We start from the raw sequence: 23374 nt of genomic DNA, 5'->3' as shown, positions 1-23374 counted from the left end.
CTTGTGTCCTTCACCTTTTCTCAAGCAGTCCAGTGGGCCAGATTTGAGTCGTCAGTGGGCTGATTCAGGCCCCTGGGGCCTCATGTTTAACACCCCTGCTGTAGCACAAACATTAAGGACTTACAGTAGGGTAAAATGGACCCCCTACCATAATAAAAATACAAAACGAAAAACCCACTGAGCTCAGGTTGTGTATAAAATCCTTCTTCACTGCTTATTTAGAGGGGAAATCCCTATTATGCACATCTATCATGGACAGCCACACTCACCTGCTGTTCAGATGCTCAGTTTATGAGGGGCAGCCAATCAGAAGAAAGTTGGCCTTTGCAAGAAAGGAAGTAAAATGGCTTCGTTTTTACTGGACGAAGTTGCTATTCATCATCCACTACGCTTAAACTTTGAACATGCACAGATAGCCAAGTTAGCTTTGTCTTACACGTGTCACAGTCATGACAGTTATCTACCAAGCAATCTAAATGACCTAAAAAGCACATCAAACGTCAAACTATCGTTATCAAATGCCCCACCATCACTTCAAAATCATAAAGGAAATTAACCTGTTTCTTTATGGGGAAAAATAGGATCCAGGAGTTTTGGAGCTTGAGCAATACATAACACTAAAAAGACTCCTTTTTGTTCAGTTTGATACATTTTTAACACCCACCTTATGGGCGTAAAAAGTCTGAAGAACAAGCAGAGATTATGCTTCACAAGCATCAATGAGTAAAAAAAAATCACTTAATTAAAAAGGAAGCCACGGGTAATCCGAGGGGTCACAACTGTAAAAATAAATAAAGAAAATTTACTCCATAAATAAGGAATTCTTGGATAACTTGAGGCAACTTGAGAATATTAAGAATATTGAGACTATAAAGAAGAAAGATGCTTCTGTGTTTCTGTGGTTCCTTTCAACTGTGGGGAAGAAAAAAGATTAAAAGAAAATCGAGCAATAGGAAGATTTCTCTGGTGGCTCGTGTGGATTTTGCCGTGTGTGGATTGTAAACGTGGGTCAACCCAAGCTGAAGAAAATCCAGTAAATCCATACATGTCGATTGCCTGAGAAAAAAATACAAAGACACAAGCAGCAAGCCTTTTCTGCCAAGACACTTTTTTTAATCTTTAGGCTTGGTTTGATGTGTGAAGTTCCTCCCTTTAACCTCTTCCTGCCAATAGTTTCACTCACAGCAGTGCAAATCCAAGTCAGCAGATTAGTGGTTGCGGGCTTGTGTACACATACATTTTCCTCTCATTCTTTATTTTGCTTCCGAACTTCCTCTCTCTCCTCAAACAGAATGAAGCGCCGAGGGGGGTTTGCGGAAAGAAAACAAACTGTGAAACTGTAACCTGTAGCCAAGGAAAACTAGCTGATGGGCTTTCCTCCCTAGTGCCTCGGCACACAGTGTACCGATACAGTTTACCTGGCAGATACCTGCAGCTAAAGGCTGATGGTGCTGCCACGGCTGCACTGTCCAAACACCTCTGCCTAAATCTGTACTAAATACATACAATATCCCTTCTTCTCATCAATTTCTCTTCATATAACCTCTCTCTACACTCCCTCCTTGTCAGCACTCTGTAGTTTAAAAAAAAGAGAGAAAAATATGATATAAAACATATGTTAGCTACTCATAATGAAAACTTTCCCCTTCCTTAAATGGACTGTTTCATAAGTGTACTGCTGTGTTCTGCTCTGAGGGCCTCCTGGGTGTGGGACTGCTGACCTGCTGAGCCAAATGTACTGCCAAGTCGTTACCGTGAGAGAGCGAGGGAGAGCAGAGGGCAGGACACAGAACGGCGGCATGCCATCAGACACCCTGCCAGCCTTGGCTGTAGTACCGATGCACTGACTGACCGGTGGGAAAAGACTAACTGCCATTGTTTGACTCGAGTGGTTTTAGAAGTGAAAACATGCAGGAAGAACCAAGAAAGGAAAATATATTCTTTCACACCTGCTTTCTCTCCATCATCCCCATTTCCGCAGTGAATCACGTCCCAGTCATTTCCCCTCTCTGGGAATCCTTACAGGTCACCTCACTAAAGTTTTAACTTTAAATTTCCAGTCCTACTCTTTTTTTTTTTTTTGCTTCCAGAGCCTGAACCTTCACCTCCCCTTCAATATTCATGAAGCTCTCCCTTCTTTTTCTAGTTTTATTTAATCTCAGTGAGCTCTTCTGAGAAGCCATGCTGAGTAAAATCTATAATTTCTCAGTTCCAGTATCGTCACAAATGCATAACTGTGTATATTTTGCAGTTTTACAAAACAAAATACAATCATCGGTCTCAGTTTCATTGGGAAATTATTCCAGAGCTGTGATCAAACCAGGTATGAACGCCACAAACCGAACTTTTCCAGAACTCTTCAGTCTAAACTTTTCATAACAGTTGCTAGCACAATTTTTGATACTGCAGCTATCATTGCCTTCTATTTCATACTACTGATATAACCAAACACCATTGTTATCTGAGAGGAATGGTATAATGCAGGGGTCCCCAATCCCGGTCCACGAGGGCCGGAGTCCTTGCAGGTTTTAGATGTGTCCTTGATCCATCACAGCTGATTAAATTGGATAAATTACCTTCTCAGCATTCTTGAAGTTCTCCAGAGGCCTGGTAATGAACTAATCATGTGATTCAGGTGTGTTGACCCAGGGTGAGATCTAAAACCTGCAGGGACACTGGCCTTCATGGACTGGGATTGGGGACCCCTGGTATAATGGTTTGGGAATTATGGTTCACTCTCAGTTGCTCAGAACTGGATAAAGAAGATCGATATTATTCTCGTGTCTGTTGGTTAAAGTATGAATCTGGACCCAGGGGCTGTTCAGCTTGTAGTATTGGGCTAGGTCACAGGGGAAAGCCCGGTTCTATCCAAAAGAAAAATACATGTCAACACCTCTGATACTCTCTAATTAACAATTTATATCTTTTTTCTGTGATTTTCATTAGATGGAAACATCACCTATTTAAATATGTTGCTCAAAGCACCTACCAAACCAGTGTTGGTAGATGCTCGATCTTTTTATATTTTATATTGTGCTTCCAAGCAGCCCAGATGTTCTTATAATTTTTTAAAATGTTTTTTCTTTGGACATTTTCAGTTCAGTCTAGAATTTCTTTTCTTTTGTTTGTGTGTTTGCTGAATCACTTAACACAGATCTATGATGAATTCCCTTCCCTTCATTGCCTTCCTGTTAAATCCAGAATTGAATTCAAAATCCTGCTCCTCACATACAAGGTCTTAAATAATCAGGCCCCATCTTATCTTAATGACCTTGTAGTACCATATCACCCTATTAGAGCACTTCGCTCCCGCTCTGCAGGCCTACTTGTTGTTCCTAGAGTATTTAAAAGTAGAATGGGAGGGAGAGCCTTCAGTTTTCAGGCCCCTCTTCTGTGGAACCAGCTTCCAGTTTGGATTCGGGAGACAGACACTATCTCTACTTTTAAGATTAGGCTTAAAACTTTCCTTTTTGCTAAAGCATATAGTTAGGGCTGGACCAGGTGACCCTGAATCCTCCCTTAGTTATGCTGCAATAGATGTAGGCTGCCGGGGGATTCCCATGATGCATTGAGTTTTTCCTTTCCAGTCACCTTTCTCGCTCACTATGTATTAACAGACCTCTCTGTATTGAATCGTATCTGTTATTAATCTCTGTCTCTCTTCCACAGCATGTCTTTTATCCTGTCTTCCTTCTCTCACCCCAACCGGTCGCAGCAGATGGCCGCCCCTCCCTGAGCCTGGTTCTGCCGGAGGTTTCTTCCTGTTAAAAGGGAGTTTTTCCTTCCCACTGTCGCCAAAGTGCTTGCTCATAGGGGGTCATTTGATTGTTGGGTTTTTCTCTGTATCTATGAAGCGCCTTGAGGCGACTTTTGTTGTGATTTGGCGCTATATAAATAAAATTGAATTGAATTAAATTGAATTAAAACAAAAAAGACACCTAAATATCTGACCCTTCAGTTGATCCATCTACTTTTCAATTAAAGGTCATCAGAAATTGTCTCGGTGGAAGAATGGCAGTCCAGAAGCCTTTCTTAAGGTAGGGAAACAGGGAAAAAAGGCTGATAGATGCCAAATTACACAAGAACTGCTCTGAAAACAGATCTAATGGAGTGATTGGTAACAGCTTCATTTTTCAGTATAATGATCCCAAACGCAATGCAGTAAAAACATACCTGATAGAGAAAGAGGCACGGGAACAGTATTAGTCATGTATTGGCCTCCCCAGAGCCCAAACCTCAACATTATTTAAGGAGTGTGGGATCATCATGACAGAAAACAGAACAAAAGGCAGCCAAAGACCAGCTTTGAATATCTTTCTACAAGCCTGGAGACTTATTCCTTAAGACTACTTAAAGAAATGAGAAGAAAGCCTGGCAAAGAGAGTTGAATTCAGGCTGTGCTGAAAAATAAAGGTTGTCATCCCAAATATGGAGTCAAGATCATTAGAATTGCCAAAAATCTAGGCACCAGTTTAGCTCACTGGGATGAGCAGGCAACCACATGCTGTGTGGCAGAGAGTGGGCAGGCCCAGTCTCAAGTCCGACCTGCGGCCCTTTGCTGCATGTCTTCCCTTTTCTCTCTTCCTCCGCTTTCCTGTCATTCTTCACTTCTCTATTCAAAAAGGCCAAAAATAAAATATAATTTTAAAAAAAGAAGAATTGCACAAAATCTGCTTCTACGTCATCCTCTACTGCACCTATGCCCAGATTTCTTCTTCTCTTTTTTTTTTTAAAGGTCGAACGTTTACCTAACTTACACTATCCAATCACTGTGTCACACATTGCTTCAACATGTTGCACGCTGATTGGATGTGAGTTGTGGGTGAAGGGAGGGTGTTGGGGCAGCACTCAGGAGAGGAGTACAGAAATGGAGAAAGCTCACAGTGCATTAGGGACAGCACGGTGCAATTCGTTCCATTGGCAGCACTTCAAAGAGGAAGAGGAGGGGGATAATCCACCCCAACATTAGCCCCTGGAATCTTCCACCACCAACATGCACACCCGCACACTCACACACAGACACACATACACACTTGTTCACAAAAGCAGCAGGCTGGAGGCTTTGGTCGTGGGGTCTGATTGGGTTGGGGTCTGGGGATGACGGGATGGAAGGATGGGGAGGATTTTTCAATTTGCCCGCAAATCAGAGATGATTGCAACGCTATCTTCCACACAGACACATACATGCACTTAGAAACACAATGTCATGCACACAACACCTCCACAGAAAAATACCATATGCAACAAAAAAACAAAGCAGAGCAGGTGGACCACTTGAAAAACAGGTCAGCAATGGATGACAGAGCAGATACTTACAGGTGGTGTCGGCGTGAGAGGTGGAAAAGTAAAAGGAGGAAGAAAAGTGAAGAAGACGGATGAAGTGAAAGAGAGCTTGTGTATCGACAGCCAGTGGCATCACAGCAGTGAGCTGTCAACACTCACTTGGCCAAAACGTGACCAATTGGAGATCAATCCTCCTCATGGGTGACTTGCCAGCAGCAATTCTAATCAATCCGACTTTCTCCGTTACACACTTGGGCAGTGGTCAAGAAGAACACTGCTAGATTTGGAGCCAGCCAGATTAAACACCTTCAGATCAACCGCACGTCTTGATCTGCAATCGCAGCACAGCTTTCAGGCTATTAAATGCTGTTTTGAACATGCCTCAACAAAATGATCAGACACATTATTCTGCCTCATTTGCACAAAAACAATTTGAAAATTCAGACTTTGTGCCCCAACAACTCCACGGAAGCTTCTTAAAAACACAATAACATTGAGTTAAAGTCGCTATACTCAGGGTGTCTGTCCTAATATATAAAACAGAGTACTTACGGTGAAGTATGGTCAATAACTACCAGGAGTTCCAACAATTCAACCAAGACTACATGAATTTAAGAGTTCAACTACTACAAGTTACAGCTCCTATACACCTGATTATTAATGGTGCTAAATGGAGGTGAGCTGATGGTGCAACTGTAGCTGCATATAAGCATCACTCAGTGTGAGCCTAATTGAATCATAATAGTGAATAAGATGAAGCAAACAGTGTCAGATATTTGTCTCTAAGAGCTTAAGAAGAGCTTAAAAACAGCAAAGTTATTTTACATAATAATCACAAAATCCCCAAAACCAAAATGTCAGGGATCTAGAAGCTCATCTGTCACCACTCATAGGTTACTACAAAGTTTCCTTGTCATTTATTCGCTGTACTGCACAAACGAATGAGAATTCAAATTAATTGACAGTGACAAATGGGACTTTAACCTTGAGAACAATGTGGTTGAAGACCCATCAGACGATCACTGTGTGTCAGCTTAATTAAATTCCGACCAGTACTGTAAGAGGAGTACGGACAGCCTTGCCAGCACATGAGCCATCAGTCTTTCGGGCGCACGAACTGAAAAAAATAGGGATCAAATGTAACTGTCACTTTCCCAGTGTTGCCGTAGCAGCAGCGTCTCAACAGAACGCTGAAGAGTGCCGGGAAGAAACATTGAGCAGAGTGATACCAAAACTTCTCACGGCCTACATTTTTATTTTTACTAAGAGCTGACTTTGGACTCCTGGAGGTTTCTACCTGGAGTTTGTCCTTCCCACTGTCACCAAGTTCTTGCTCATAGGGTTCATCAGGGTTTTTCTCTGTATTATCACAGGGTCTTTCCTTCGTAATATAAAGAGCGCTGAGGCATCTGCTGTGGTGACTTGGCGCTTTATAAATAAAATCAGTCTCCCTATTATTCCTAATGTTTTTTGTTTGATAAAAGAAGGCATATGGAACATTAAAAATCCCAGAAAAATGACCTTTTTATTTACATTTCTGTATTAAGTGAAAGCCAAATGATGTTCCCCATAAATCTGCAATATTTGGATGTAATATTCAAGCTAAATCCAACATGTATTCATGGATTGCTTTAAATCACCACGTGTTTGCATTTTTCACAAATAGGACGCAGTTGCCTCGAACACTGAGGTACACGTAGGCACCGTCTTTACATACTCTGAGTAAATAAGCTGTTTCAACTGTTATTTCCTACTGACTGCTTCGCTGTTTTGTGATAGAATGAAGAGAGTTAACCTTTGAAAGCTGAAGTGGTATGGTTCACTTCTACAACACACACACACACACACACACACACACACACACACACACACACACACACATCAATAATGGGTGGTCAGGAGGGAGAAGAGTTATGGAGTCCATGGACACACTGACTGGTTGAGAGGTTAGAAAACTGCAACAATCAAAAAACCCTGACCACCAGAGACCACTGCGGTGTGGCTACAGTTACACAATTCTCTACACATCTGTAGAGTGGTCTTCCAATCACAGAAAATAGTGTACATCGACAGTGATTTGCACAGCTACAGAATATCTAAGTATAGCAAGGGCTTTCAGTTATTTGGCTCACCCAAATAAAAAGTGACCTACATAAAAAAGTTCAGCCCACTGGTTAGAAATGACAAGCTGGCTCTGTGGGAAGTGATTTGTGACTCCATTATTTCAAGTTAAGAGGTGGAGGAATTATCATCTAAAAGCCAAATTAACACCGTGGGATGCTGGACAAAGCACGCTGATCCGGTGGTCTAATCAGCACTGAACTTAAGTCCACTGGTCTTACCAGCTGAGGCTAAATGAGAAAAACTAAGGAGCAATTAACAAAAAAAAATCTCCAATTATCTCTTGTGTTTGTATTTGAACTCTTTTAGTTTTGTACAGAAAGGTCATTTGGTTAATATGGAGCCACCTAATTACCAAAAGGTTTTTTTACTATGAACGAAATTAAATCAACCAAGCTGAACAAAACCAAGGCAAGCCAAACACAGTCTGAAATTACACACCAAAGTATTTAACAGGAACTAGATTACTGATGCACCTTGGACTCTGCTGACAGAAATATCCTTGAAGGGGTTAAGAATCTCTCTGCAGTGAATATTTTTGGTCATTTATTATGTGATGGTAAGCAGATATAATAAGATTTTTTTTCATTGTGGGAATGATATAAACAGTTGTTTAAGTGTAAAAAAAACAGAGGACTCCTGCCGCATGTCCTTAGCGAACCGCATTTACGTGTATCCCCCTAAATTTTGGCCGCAGTAGATGTTTGGCTGCTCGCTGTAATTTAGATCCTGTATAGTTTGCAGGGTCAGAAAAAGGTTTTGAGAGCACTGCAGCCGCAGCAGAGAATACCAATGTACTAACAGAGCTCTGGAGTGAGGTTTTGAAGATGGGCACAACTAATTCAAGAAACCAGGCAAAAAACTGAAAATATTAGTGCGCGTTCTGCAGCCAAATGCAAGCTCTGATACTGAAATCAGCAGGGGAATATTTCAGCATTCAGAAATAACCTCAACTCTTAGCAGCTACAGTTACAAACTACAAGCTGCAAACATTTCATGTAGATAATGATAAGTTTTCTTCGATTGCAGCTCAGTGATTTTCATAAAAGTGTGTTTTATTTAAATGTTAAGGAACATTGTGTTGAGCAGGGCAAAAAAAAAAAAAAAAAAAACTTCCATAACCTCCTTTCTCCATAAATAGATCAACAAGTTTCTCATTGCACCAAGATACTGCTAACCCTCCAAAATGTGATCAATCCAGTTACAACGGCTACTACGAATGCAACACAACATGCAGCACTTTGGGACTAATCTTAACTACCCTTTGAAATTTCTTCACCTGAGAGATGGGCCAGGCTTCCATTAAATCTTTCAACTTCCTCATCCACAGACACCTTTAATTAGAGTTAGCAGTTAAAGCTTCAAAAGCCTCCCTGAACTTCTGCTTCCACAACCACAGAAGCCGGAAAAGTATTCTTCGCCGGGTTTAAAGCCTCCAGTACAATTAATGCCCATTAGCTCGCTCTTACGTTAGCCTCCAAATCAGGACACTTGGTCTACCTGAACTCATCAACAATCAAGGTGTAGATGTAGCACACTCCCAAAAATCACACCATGCGTTCAGTTCTAAAAGTTGACAGTATCATGAAATTTACCATATTTGATTACTGGGGTCATTTGGGCCAAGCTAGAAACCATCTGAGGTGCCTCAGTAAAAGTAGGGAGTCGCTGCGGAGGACCTATTCTGGTATCCACCAACAAACTCCAGATCAAAGCTTTTCTCTCCATGGCACGGCAGCTGCACAAGCATTACCATCTCTTTCTCTGGGGAATAACAAACTGTTTCCAAGCAGGGGGTTCAGGAGCATCACAAAACGAACCCACAGGCTCTCAGAAAAACGAAAACGAAAAACGTCTGAACCAATTTCCACTATAGAGCTGACTTTCCACTTCCTGAGGGACTTTACAGTATGTACTGTATGCTATTCCTGTGCTCCGGGTCACCAGAGACAGAATTTTCTGTGAAGTTTTTTTCTCCAAGTCAGAAGAGTGGGAGAGAAAAACACGGCAAACAAATAAACAAACAAACAAATCTGAGGAAATTCCTAGAGTGCCAGGCTGACTTTTTACATGAAGTAACTAATCTGTCACAATGATCACAGATCATAGAAAAAACAAATGAATTCTGCACAGTTGGTGGATTTTCACTTGCATTTCCAACACTTGGCTATCAGTCAGTCACTCATTATATCCATGAGTCATTTCATTACCCCGTCATCCTTTGAGCCATTCATTCATTTAACATCAATATTCATGAGAGCAAAAATCAACTTCATATGATACTGTCAATGATCTTTTTAATTAACATTCGGAAAAATGTAAATTAACTCGGAAATTATATCAGCGATACAGGGATGGATCAAGCACTGAGCACGAATATTCGCACATGTTCGAAACGCACACACACCGAACACACACAAACAGAAAGAAATGAGCCCAGAATTAAGCACTCGGCAAAGAAACAAGTTTTCTTTTGCTTCATACCAAACAAACATCGAAACAACGTCTGCATCTGATTGTTCAACTCACTCTTTCCAGGTCTTGTCGGAGGTGTGTGAAGAGTTTGAGGCGTCTGTAGAGGACGTCCTGCTCCTGTTGGGCCAGGTTGTCCACCTCGTCTCTCTTTAAGGTCACCAGAGGTCGATTAAAGTTGGCCTTCCTCTTCAGCTTCCAGAACTGATATAAGTAGTCCACCTTAAAACGTAGACACACATTTACCTGTTACGCTATCATAATGTTCGCATCGCTGCCATGTTTGATTTCAATTCAAGTCAAAGATGGCAGCGAGAAATTTCATGAAGTTAAAAATCAGTGCGAGCATCTTTAACTGGTCATGGCTTTTCTATAAATCAATGAAGGCACTGTAGATGTACTGTGCTTTCGGACTATTTCCTTTTTTGTTGTTTTTAATTGTCAATTAGAGGCACTGAAGTATTATAATGTGAAATTCTAGAGCACATTTGTGCAGGAGATTTATTTCAAAAAGTCATCCAGCTTTGGAAACTTTATAGTCATATTAAACTTCAATAATTTTCTCAAATTAAGGATCAAATCCTTGGATATTCTTTGTGATTTTAAAGTCAAAGAAAAAAGTTTACAAAGGTCTCACAAAATTACAAAATACACACATAGTCACATAGAGAAGAAAGGACTCTCTGCTGTCCTGTGAAAAACTAGGTGCACCATTACTCAATACTGTAGGAATTTGTGTAATTAAATAGCCACCAGGTGCTGCTAATCAAATACACCTGATAAACTGATCATCAGCAAGTGTGAGCAATGCTATAAAAATGGAAGTTTTGGTAGTTTGCTGGTCAGGAATGGGGATCCTCACAAAATCAGCCCAAAGCATAGCTTAAGTTTGCAAAATTGCATCTGGAAATGTCCTTAGGACAGATGAGACCAAAGTAGAGATGTTTGTCCATGATGTATAATGCAAACACAAACACCAACTGTCAGGGATGGTGGTGGATGGGTGATGGTTCGGGCTTGTTCTGCAGCCATTCAGTTGACCAGAAACTCCTCTGTACACCAAAGTACTCTAGAGCAGCGGTCCCCAACCTTTTTTGCGCCACGGACCGGTTTATGCCCGACAATATTTTCACGGACCGGCCTTTAAGGCGTCGCGGATAAATACAACAAAATAAAACTAGTACTGGTACCGAAAAAAAGAAGATTTAATCATAACACACGTGAAAAGACCCAGGAAAACCGAGTTAACGATAAAAACGATAACAAAATAACGCTGAAAAACGATAAAAACCCTGAAAACCATACATTTCACACCTGAGCCTCTACTCTCGCAGCCCGGTACCAAACGAATCACGGACCAGTACCGGTCCGAGGCCCGGGGGTTGGGGACCGCTGCTCTAGAGTAAAGTGTGAGTCCATCTGTCTGACAGCTACAGCATTGCTGAAATTCTGTCATGTAACAAGTAAATGAACTTAAGCACTGAACTGAATCACTGCGTTGCAATGAACCTAACCTGATTGAAGTGCTGTGGTGGGACCTTAAGAGAGGTGTGCACACATGGAGTGTGAACTGTTTTTAAAGAAACGTGGGCCAAAATTCCTCCACAACAGTTTGAGAGGCTGATAAAGTCATACAGAAAATAATTACTTGAAGTTACTGACGCTAAAAGTTGTTCGACCTCACCGAGTTTTTCACAGGGCTGTATAGAGTCCTGTAAAAGCTTAATTTTTCCCATGATTGTAGACGTGACATTTTTCTTTTGTTAAAAATCCCCATTCATATTCACATTTGAAGGATCAACCTTTTACACCAAGGAAAATAAACCGGGACTGCACACATTAAAGAAGTGCAGCACTAAGAAAAACGTTTCACTCATGATCTGAGTAAGCAATGACTCTTCAAAGTCTGGGTATTTGACAACATGGCTACAATCCCAAGTATTTCATTAGTGTATCCAACTACAATGAATACCTCTATTAGATCATACATTGCAGGCAAGACACAAAGCACACTGAGGCACTGTGGTGTAATGTGGTTGCCCCAACCTTGCCAAGGAAAGTGAAGCGGTTCTTTGACAACACAACAATATTTTCTCATAGATTTGTGACCTTAACTACAGACAATATCTGAGTTTTTTCCTCTCTCAGCTCTATTATGTTTTTAAAACCCAAAATGGCCCTGCAGTGTTGACTCAGTATCAAAAATTCTTTTTTAAAAAAAGAACTCTTTCAAATCCATGGTTTAGCTTTCCTAGTAAAAAAAAAATTAAATAAAAATAAAACACTTTCCAGCAGCAGCGTCCATGTTTGGAAAGCAGATCAGAGCATGGTCTAAACAAATACCTGTAACTCATCATGCGGTCTACGAATACCTATGAATGGGGAACACTTGAGCCAGTGTGCTAAATCGAGGCAAGTACATGATTAGTCTTCTCATATTTCTATAATTTTATACTCTTAACATAAACACATTTTTCCGACTAGGCAATGTTCTCCCGGATTTCATCAATCAATAGGAGCCTTCAGCTTTTTGTTCTTTGGACAGAAACTGCACTTCCTAACAGCTTCATGCTTCGGTGAATCGGGCGTTCTGAAATGCTCTGCTGCACGTCGCTGCTGTACTGAGCAGCCACAGTATCTGCATACTTGCTCCCTCTTAGCAGGAACAAGTGCTGCTATTATGAGCTCTCTCATCAGTGAGTTTTTTCAGCCACTCATCTTGTTGACCATGTCTGTGCACTTCATGCCTATACCTGAGTCACTATTTAGAGGAGCGGGTATTTTTTGATGCACATTCAGGCATACCTATCCTATAGCTATCCTAGCTTAACACACCTGGGAGACGGGCAGCCCCAGGTTTTCGGCAACCTCCCTGGGTTCCACGAGTCGGTAAAACTCATCCTCCAGCTCCTGAAGCTTCTGCTTCCTCTGGCTCACTTTTTCTCTCTCCAGTTGGTCGCGCTCAGCCCGCTCCGACGCCGACACTGAAACCAGGTGCGATACCGACCTCTGCTCCGGATCGCTGCTGCCATTTGTTTTGTTTTGCTGGTCCTGCCGAAGCTCGGAGGCGAGACCGGGGGCGGCCCACTCGGGTCTGGCTCCACCGTGTGCTCCGTTGGCGGTGGAAGCGGTGACGTGATTGCCGTTGCTCAGTCCGCTTGAGCTGAAGGTGCTGTTGGTGTTTGTACTGGTGTTGCTGTGCTCCAGGCAGAAGGACTTGAAGCGCACCTCGTCGTTCTCGGCCAAGATGGTCTTCATCTCCAGGCCGTGATCGAAGGCGCAGGTCACATGGAAGGCCACAATACAGGAGGGCATGGAGCACTGGGAGGAGGGACAGAGAGGAAATTGAGTTAAGGGACACAGAAAAAAAAAAAAAAAAAAGTCTTCATGTTCTCAGACATTTTGTCAAAACTGTTTGTTTTAAGCTGTCATTTTTGGTTGATTTATTGCGTTATCAAGGTTCCAGAACAAGTGCAGCAAAGCAGAAAGACAGACCAAGTCACAACAAACACAGCTTTCCCATTTCTGCTGACATTCTGGTAACTTGGGATATGTTTCAATATGTGTGTGAGTGCATGTTTCTCAGTGCTATCCATTACAGGTCATACTAAGAGCTGACCTCCCACTGAGTCCCTCCAGGCATGGTACGATTTTGTGTGTGTGTGTGTGTGTGTGTGTGTGTGTGTCTGTGTATGAGAAAGCGAGAACCCTTGTGACTGTACTGGTGTCACTGCTGCATACACATTTGTTAGTATGTGTGAGTGTGTGTGTAGATCTGCACTTATCAAAGTAGTTCAGGATTCGGCAGGAGGCTCGTTGGTGACTCTCTGCACTGCAGTGCATGTTAAGAAAAAAAAAAATCACTGATCCGACCGGCTCAACCATCTGGAAAACAACTTTTCTACAAAAGTCTCTCTCCCTTTACTTCTTTCTTCTTATCCTTATTTGGCTTTTATGCTTCATAAAAACTTTCTAAAAAGCTTTAAAAAGTTTTAATTGGAACTACTTCCTACCAAAGAAACAGTCCAGTCCTAACTGGCATTGGGCTTCTCAGCATTTCCAAATGTGGTTTGTACGATGAGGCAAAAAAGGAGACATAACTGGCTAGTATATTCTTTTTCACTTGAACTTCGGGTTGGCTTTGGACTGTGCTACTGTCACACACCAAAGTAGGTCATCATCAGCCCGAACACCAATCTATCACTACAACCTTCAGCAGCACATGGAAAAGTGTGCGACTGTAATCTCAGGTATGCTGAGAGATCCAGATGAACCCACTCTCATTTCATCTTTTATGGACTTAATATTAGAGCCTATTTGTGTGTGGGAGGATTAACAGAGATATCCTGCATTAAACTTACATGATTTGTGAAACAGCATGTGAATCCATGTGAAACCGCAAACTGACTAATGGAGACCTCCTATGTGTGTTATTCCCCAATGTGGATAATGATGATAGACTCCTTGCTTTAATTGGCTCAATATGTCAAGTTGTACAGTCACTGTTATATATTTTAGTCTTTTGAGCACGACAAGCTTGGTTTTTATTGAAAACTGCCTGCAAATACCACATTTTCACCAGTTCTTTCCCTAACATTATCAGAGAGATTATGAGGGAGATTTGCCACTTAAACAAACCCCGTTAGAAATCTGTAGGGAAGTGCTATAACAGCAAAATGAGAGAACATAAACCTACTGTGTTATTATGCTAATGCAGATGAACCCTAGAAGTTCAAAAGGTGTGGCAGCCTGTACACTGGGGGAAATACAGTGAAGTGAAAAAGTGTTTGCCCCCTTCCCGATTTCTTAAAACACAAGTAAATTACAGTTTATAAATGAAGGTGTTTATTATTACAATGATAAACACCTTAATTTAGAAAATGCATTTATTGTGTTTACTTGTGTTTTCTCTAATATTATATTTGTCTGATGATCTGAAACATTTAAGTGTGCCTGTATACAAAATAAATAAATAAATAAATCAGGGGACAAACACTTTTTCAAACCACTGTAAGTATCTGATCCCCTGCTAAAATTTTTAACTTTGCCAAGAAAGTCACTTGCAAAGAAACGGGCCGTTTATAATCTTCATGGTAGTTTCATTAATGATAAGAGACAGAATATCCACCCAAAAAAATGTCAGAAAAGCACATTACATAAAAGTTATACATCGATTTGCAGATCACAAAGTGAAATAGGTATTTGATCCCTTACAACTCAGCTAGATTTCTCTCCCACAGATTATAACTAATCACTCAACCAATTAACCAACCGACTGACCAAATAATCACAAATTCCCCTGATCTCAATATAAAGCACATCTTCCATTCCAACCGTTTCACCACCACGGCCAAGACCAAAGAGCTGTCAGGGACAAAACTGTAGACTTGCTCAAGGCTAGAATGGGCTACAAGACTACCAACAAGAAGCTTGGTGATAAGGTGACAACTTTTGGTGTGATTATTTGCAAGAGGATGAAACAGAAAATGGCCATGAAATGCCCCCGGTCTGGAGCGCCACACGAGAGCTTGCATCATGGTGTTAGGACGATCATGAGATAATCTTAAAACTATTCTGAATGAGCCTGTTAATGATCTGAAGGCAGCTGGGGCGATAGTCACCTAGTACACCACTGTTAACAGCGTTGGTAATGTACATGCCTGCCTAAGTTTGCCACTGAAAATCTAAATGATTCAGAGAAAGTGCAGGAGAAAGTGTTGTGGTCAGATGAAAGTAAAATCGAGCTTTCTGGCATCAACTCAACCTGCCATGTTTGGAAGAAGAGAAATTCAAAAAGAACACCATCTTCACATTCAAGCATGGAGGTGTTTTTCTGCTAAGGGTACAGGATGACTTTGCCACATTAAAGGGCCAATGGATGCGGTCGTGTCCTACTAAATGTTGGACGAGATTGTCCCTCCCCAAGTCAAAACACTTAGTATACCAATTATTTCCCCCACTGTATATCTACTCATTATCGTGGTAAAGATGCAAGCGTGCCTAGTGTTGTTTCTCGGCTTATGTATGATGTGGCACAGCAGAACACTTGTGCTATGGTGAAGAAAGTCCATAAACTCCTAAACAGTTGATATAGCATGTATTGCGTAACTTTGTGCATAGCATACACGCCTTTTGTAGATGACAAAAAAAGAAAGCTTATTTTAGGGTAAAATCACCAAACTATTTCATTGTTTATCAGATTAGACAGTTTTATATTCTGGTAACCACTGGAATTCACGTTATATCTCTCCCCATTTATTTGACTCGGGGCTTTATGATAACTGATAATTGCCCATCTTAGCTACAAATGGGGTAAGTGTTTACCACAGCTGCCACTTTGTTACCAAGATGATTGCTGAGTGGCAAATTTTCTCCTAAAACTTTGACAATGTATCCAAGATATTGCGTCCAATAGATAACAACATTCTACCCATAAAGTGGACGAGTTTATTTAACAGCACTTGTTTAAGTCCCACTTCATATTGTGCATATATTTTATATGAATTTTACCTTTATTGACGAAAAACAAATGATTTCCATATTTTTTTTCACTATGGGACTGTATCAGATCTGATATAGTGATCACGTTTATGAAATCTGTTTTTGATGTGCAGCAGTCTGAAATGACTGCATATGCACAAGCATAAGCATGTGAACATTCTGCAGTATTACCATTTTGTCTTCTTGGCAACACCTGCTAGATTTTACCATATATATTTTTTTAATATCCATATTTTCTTTCCATGACCTGCTTATCTTGACTCATCAGGCTTAACTCAATCCATCCATTTTGTGTCAAAGAAGAGTCAAGTGGCACATCATTGTATGCGATCAACAAACATAGCCTGGGTTAACAAAGACGGTGGATAACTATCCATTATTTTTAACTGGGTTTTTAGGTTTTTTTCAAGCTAGCTAATGCAAAGAAACCTTGGCTCTAATGGATTTTGCACAGCCCTCAAATCATTATGACAGTTTGGTTGGTACATTCTCATGTTTAAAGAGTTTAATTTGTCCTTGTTTTTTTAAGGTAAAACTAAATGGCTTTTCTCTGTCATAAGAAGCTTTGACCACTGAGTTAGCTGCCAGATGTGGGTTTAGAAGGCAGCTGTTTTCCTCCACCCCATCGGAGTGGAGCTGGAACCACGTTTTCTCCTCCCCTTCAGGTCACCTGCTGATCATCAGAGCAATCAACTGCTGTACAATAAGACCAACACGGCCATCCACACTCCGCCAGATTATGAGCTCACCCGACGTGGTGAAGAGGCTAATCTTGTTTTTATTTGCTTTTTCTTATGATCTGTTTCTCATGTAATTCTGTGCCTTTTCTCCTCGTCTCCACTAAGCCAGCCAGCCCCGGATCTCACATCCATGTGCAACCACTCACCTCTCACGAATGCCACTTCTTCTGCTGCCACTTGAGATCATTACTCACCTGCTGGATCACCGCTGCTGCTCTTCGGAGCCTTCCCACGCTCCACCCTTCACCAGCTTCCTTGAGGGCTCAAAACCTCTCCCTTTTGGCACCCTCCCCTGGCCCGACTACCTCGGATTTCAAGTAAGGTTTTCTCACGATAATCCTCTGGACAACATTGCCTAACTCACCTCCTCCTCCTCCTTCTCTGCACTGTCTAACTTGTCCTCTTGTCTCACAGATCTTACCTGGTCCCTTGCTACCTGCCTCCGCTCCTCATGCCCGCCTCTTTCTCCAGTTAATTGCATTGATATGTTCAGCTGAGCTCAGCCTTGTATTTAAATAAAGTTTGTTTCTATGTTTACATTTCTTTAAAGTGAGTAAGAGCTCATTTAAGTTAGTTCATGTGCAATTTCTCTAAGCGAATAAAGAATCTCAAAATGCACTCTACTTCTCTCCGTCTTGCCCGGGTCCCGCACTTGAGTCCTACACTCACTGTTTGCTAAAGCTTGACAGTTTTACCTGATGCACAGATAAATCACCAAGAAAATAAAGCCAGTGATGAAGAAACAGAAGGTGTGATCCAATAATCACATGCTTAGCCTGTGTAAGACACCCCAATAAATACATCATCCTGATAAAAACGTGGAGTTACGGTCAAAGGTCTGCACTGTAAACCCATTTTTTTATTACCAACCAAATGTCAGATTGAGCCCACTGCAGCTGCTCTCACTTTTTCGGTGGCAAAAGGCAAAAGGTTGAACACAGCGTGGAGTTGGCTAAATGTGTTGTTTGGTATGAGCCAAGTCATCGCAAAAAAAGAAAAAGAAAAAGAAAAAAAAAAACAAAAACTCATCTGGCCTTTTCGACTGCACCTGCTCTGTTCTGGCAGGGATTCATTAATAATGTTTTTATCAGTGCCCACACTGCTGCTGACTACTTCTGTTTGTGAAGAAAACATGTTTTTCTAAAATAATCTTTGCAAGACTTAACTGAGAAAAACCCCTGACATTATTCAGACTGAGGTTTGTTCATACTTTACTCTGGAACATTTTTTAACTTGTGTATCCACTTGCGATTTATCAACATTTCCTTGACCTGAAAAATCCTAGATTTGTTTCCTCTGTTTTTTGTTGCACATGTATTTGGTACCAACCAACCAGAAAAATCAATGAAGCAACTTCCCATCTTTTTCAGCTTTAGGCAGATTTTCCATCACTCTCCATAATTAATTTTAAACAAATCTATCCATTCGTTATATTACCACAAATTGAATTCGGGGTCATGCAGGCACTGGAGCTTATAGACTTACATTGGACCCTTAGCAAATTTAGAGTCACCAATTAACCTAACATGCAATCCTTTGCACCGTGGAAGGAAGCAGGAGCATAAACAGGAAAACTCCACAGAGAAAGGCTGTGAGGCGGCAGTGCTAACCACTGCACCATTTTTCCACCCAAAAACCAGAAAGGGGCAGAGATTAGAGAGAAGCTTGGACCTACAGTAACTAATCAGTGTGATCACTTGAGAGGTCTCAAGCATCTTCCCTATATGTCAATCAATTGTCAATATAGTCAATCGTATCGATAACAATACTAGTATTGTAGCGCGATAGGATCAATAGTTTGTTTCCATCCTCCAAGTTCAGAATGTAGCCCACTGAATTGTGTTAAATTGTTTTCTTTTTTGGAAATATACCTCAAACATGCACTATGAAAACTGTCACAACCCTTTTGTGTTTCCCAATACATCTATTTTATTTTTGACCTAAAGCAAATTTAAACAACAGAAGTTGATCCAAAGTGCTTTAGAGCAGGCAAATTTCCCCCAAAAAGCCCAGTTTCAAAATACATAAAAGGCTGATTGGTGTGCTTTGTAACTGTGGAAAGTAAAAAAAAAACTGTGATTTAAGGGTCACATCTCTTAAATCTCTACTACATAAGTTGCTTTTATAAGTTGAAAGTATAAGTATTGTTCTTCGCAATACCAGCCCTGTATTTACTTGGTATCCCTTCAATAACAAAATGTGCAGCACTGCACAGGACTAAACTTTAAAACAAAGTTCTGTATGTTTAAACAGAATTCAGCTCCAATCCTATGATATTCCAACATCTGAGCTACTGGATGTCCACCGCTTGATATGGGAATAACCAGAGTCATAATAAAGCAAATTACATTCTTACGACATATTTTCAAGACCTTTTTCTATTCAATTAATCCATCTAGCACACTTAGAGCTACAACAATCTCATTATTAAAAGCTGTACACAGAATCTCTTTTACATATACAGTACAGGTGGCACTGGTTGACCTTCTAGTGCACGGATCTTCAGTAGAATACTAATTAAGAGACTCTTAACTCAGAACGTCCTGGCTAATGGTTGTTAGATATGTATACTTTGTTATGAGCGCTTCAGATGCTTGTTAGCAGCTCTGCATGAAAAGAGACAGGACAAGGTGTCATTAGACGAAGGCTTCAAAAAGTGGATTTCACTATTGGAAGTGGTGCCGAAGTGAAGAACACTCAAGGCTGAAGCTGTCTGACCTACTCAACATTAAAAACACACAGATACCAGTGGTAACACATGCTTTGTGCTTTAATGTCTGCTATAGTGTGAATGCATTGTCCTGCAATTGATCTACAATGATTGTATCACAAATCACAACAAACACTTAAATTGGCAAAATAGATTAAAAGAAATTTTCTCTCCTGGACTGAAACTTTTCGAGGCGGAAAAATATTTCTTATTTCCGACTTTTCTCTACAACGTGGTTTACAAAGAACTCCTGCTGCTCGCGCTGCTGTGCAGAAAAGCATCTCAACTGATTAGCAAGTATGTTTGTACAGCAGTCTGCTTTCAGCTATGGAAACAGGAGAGTGAGACTCTCCCTACGGACGACTCCAACTCAGGGGGTTCGCTGATACTACAGCAGGGATACACTGTCAGGAAACACCCTCACCGATGCGCAAACGCACACACGCGTCCGTATCCAGTACATACATCTGGGATGTGCATATGCTGCAAGCAAATGCAAAAGCATCGCAATGCTTTAGGATTGCGGTTCACCTTCAGGGCACTTTTGAAGCTAAATCATGCACAGGCTAATGTCTGTGAAGTGGGTTAGTGTAAGTGTGTCAGCAGGGGCTGTGTTTGCATACTAAGCAGTCGCTTCAAACACATCCACATTGCCTATCAGGAAACTAAAAACTACAATAATTTGATGAGAGAAATGCTGTGTTTGGAGCATGCTGTGCTCATTTTGTGTCTTTTTACCTGCAAGGCTTCATTAATAAATTCATGGATCAGTGTTTCACCCTTTGTAATAAATATTACACATAGTGGAAACCTTCACATATCCACAAACCACCTCTGGCTGATGTACAGCATGCATGCAGGCTGCATGATAATTTAAAAAGAGGAAACTTGTTGCTGTTGAAATCACACCCTCATTTATCTTGGTTTAACTTGTTTGCAAACTGGTAGTTGAGATTTAGCAACCAGAGAAGGAAAAGAAGCAAAAGCTGAAACCCATAATCTGGAGCACTGTAGAACCTGTGGACGTTTTGAATGCTGCTTGTGTTTCTTTTGTTTTTTGGGTTTCTCTTTTAATATTTGAAGACAATGAGATAGACGGGCAAAGCATTGATAATATACCTGAATGCAGGTCCCTGTGTGCTCTCGACACAGGCTGCAGGACAGAGCCCAGCGGCTGGCGGGGATATGGGACACCTTGGTAATGGGCTCCATCTTCTCTGGACAGCCTATACTCACCTAAGGAGGAACACAAAACAGTTAGTAAGAAACAAACATAGAAAGCAAAACAACACTGATGAGACTCATCTTACTCTAAATTATTATTTTTTTTTAAAAATCTCACTTAATAATTAGGCAAAGTGCCAAACATATTTTGGTTGCCGCTTCTCAAATGTTGGAATATGCAGCTTTTTTTGGGATAAGGTAATATTCATCTGCGATGGTCATACAGGCAACTAAGGCTGAAAGACTCTTGGTGCATCTAGAGATTATTAATCTCTGGCTGTCTTTCACTTCTCTTTTCTCCCCTCAACCCCAACTAGTCGCGGCAGATGGCTGCCCCTCTCTGAGCCTTGCTTTGCTGGTGGTTTCTTCCTCTTAGGAGGGAGTTTTTCTTTCCCTCTGTCGCCAAGTGCTTGCTCATAGGGGGTGGTCTGATTGTTCAGATTTTTTATGTACTATTGCAGGATCTTTACCTTAAAAACATAAATCTTCTTGAAGCAACTGTGATTTGGCGCCATATAAAGTATTAATAAAATAAAACATTTGATGTTAGATCATAATTATCATATTCTTAAATATATTTAACACCTCAGCTACGCAACTTCTTCAGTTTCTGATTAAAGTAACCTCCCTATACGCATCCTAGGAATGACAGTTTACACCCAAATTTAGCTTGAATAACTTCACCTGTTTTCCAATTTCCAAAACTGTCCTCGGACCCAGAGCAGAGACACATGTGCTTTTTGGAAAAAGGTTACTGTAAAGCTCTGTGTGACTTCCTCTTTGAGCAGTTCATTCAGGACAGCTTTGGCCCCAGACCTCCCTGCACCAAATACAACCAAGAAGTCATTGACTTGTGCCAACCAGCCATGCAGAAAAGAAGTGAAGAGCACTCATCACCAAAGTGCTGTTTCTTCCTTCCTTCCTTCCTCTGCTGCCTATTTCTTTACAAAAAAGAAAAAAAAAACATTGCACTTCTTTCACATCCACTTCTTGTCATATTTGAGGCACGGCCTTCTCTCCTTGTCCTTCACGCTTGTATTAACAAGCTGACAACTGATTTCCGCAGGTCACGCCTCCCCCCCCCCATCATCCACTCGTCCTATCTGATTTTCTTTTTCCTCCTCTCATCTGCTCAACCACAGAACAAACCAATGGCCTCTGCTCTTTCTGTTATTATCGATGTCTTTTGTACAACACACTCACACAGTTGATGCGGGGGTCAATTTTCACTCCATTGAGGATGTCAATAGAAAGTGCAATTCTGACAATGATGCCACAGCCGTCACTGTCAACGTGCACTTCTTTTATGCAGCTGATATAAGAGCCGGTCGATAAGAAAAGGATTTCCACTTTTTGAATGGTATAGTTAATTGATTGGATTGTTCACAACCGTGATTCCCACGCGCACACACACACACATACGCAGAAGTTGCACTTCCCATTTCAAAGCAGACAGATGAAAAAAGGGACAAAATCTAAAATCGCTTTAGAGGAAATCACTGTGCTAAATAAAAAGCCTTCTTAAAAGAGGGGCTCTTCCTCTTTGAGATTGAGTGTGTGTGTTTGTGTGTCTATGTGTAACTATGAGGGGTGAAGAGCTGTTTAAAAAGAGACCTCTCTCTAGGAGCTGAAGGCAGGCATACGGCAGCTATGCACAGCTCTGGAGAGGCTGTATCATTTGAAGGCACACACACCCATACAAAAACAAACACACATACACTATAAATGTAAAACACACTTACACACAGTTTTTTCCACCACATATTCAGAAAAAAATCTACCAACTAGTAGCATGAAGCACATACATCTGAGCCCACACAAGGACAAGAGCACAAAACACACACACACACACAGCACAGACATGCAAATTAACCCCCTCCGCCATGGTAGGAAGAGAAAACAAAAGCGAATGGAGCACCGAAAACAATTAGCCCAATCAAGGGTGACAGAAGGCAATTAGGAGGAAAAGGTTTGAGGTGCCAAAAGCCACTCTATTATTGAGAGAAATGTGCTGGTGAAGTGTGCCGCTGAATAGTCGGAAGAAATATGACTGGCTGTCTTAAAGGTGTGCAAGGCTCGAAGCGCATCCACGAACCTTCTGAAATGAGGCTCCGTTTGGGGCTTTCAGATGAGCGACGTCGACAAAAGATGTCATCAAGAAACGTCAAGACGAAATGAGCGGCTGCTGGGAGAAGCACGCTTGACGGCCAGGTTCCTCGGGAATCATTTTGCATTCTTCAGATTGTAAAGAGGAAGGTGTTGACTGGTATTTTAAACATTTACTCTAAACAAGTGGTGGAAACAAGTAACAGGTGCAAATGCT

At 41.2% G+C, this 23374-nt stretch overlaps 1 protein-coding gene and 1 long non-coding RNA gene across 3 annotated transcripts in view; both read right to left on the bottom strand.

Annotated features, from left to right (window-relative positions):
• Nucleotides 1–23374, bottom strand: part of jade2 (jade family PHD finger 2) — a 226654-nt gene that overhangs the window by 75075 nt on the left and 128205 nt on the right. For both annotated transcript variants that reach the window (XM_085175897.1, XM_085175896.1), the window contains exons 8-10: nucleotides 20947–21063; nucleotides 12712–13197; nucleotides 9934–10098 (exon numbers count right to left, since the gene is read on the bottom strand). In XM_085175897.1, coding sequence (XP_085032023.1) covers nucleotides 9934–10098; nucleotides 12712–13197; nucleotides 20947–21063 — 768 coding nt within the window. The remainder of the gene's footprint in view (nucleotides 1–9933; nucleotides 10099–12711; nucleotides 13198–20946; nucleotides 21064–23374) is intronic.
• On the bottom strand, nucleotides 13665–20940 carry LOC146510266 (uncharacterized). Its single transcript, XR_014876612.1, has 2 exons — nucleotides 17742–20940; nucleotides 13665–17705 (listed from the first exon to the last, which is right to left on the bottom strand). It is a non-coding gene; the product is annotated as an uncharacterized LOC146510266 (long non-coding RNA).

The sequence above is a fragment of the Neolamprologus multifasciatus genome, chromosome 10 (genome assembly GCF_963576455.1).
Source record: "Neolamprologus multifasciatus chromosome 10, fNeoMul1.2, whole genome shotgun sequence".
Classification (NCBI taxonomy): domain Eukaryota; kingdom Metazoa; phylum Chordata; class Actinopteri; order Cichliformes; family Cichlidae; genus Neolamprologus; species Neolamprologus multifasciatus.
This window is presented reverse-complemented; position numbering and strand designations above follow the sequence as displayed.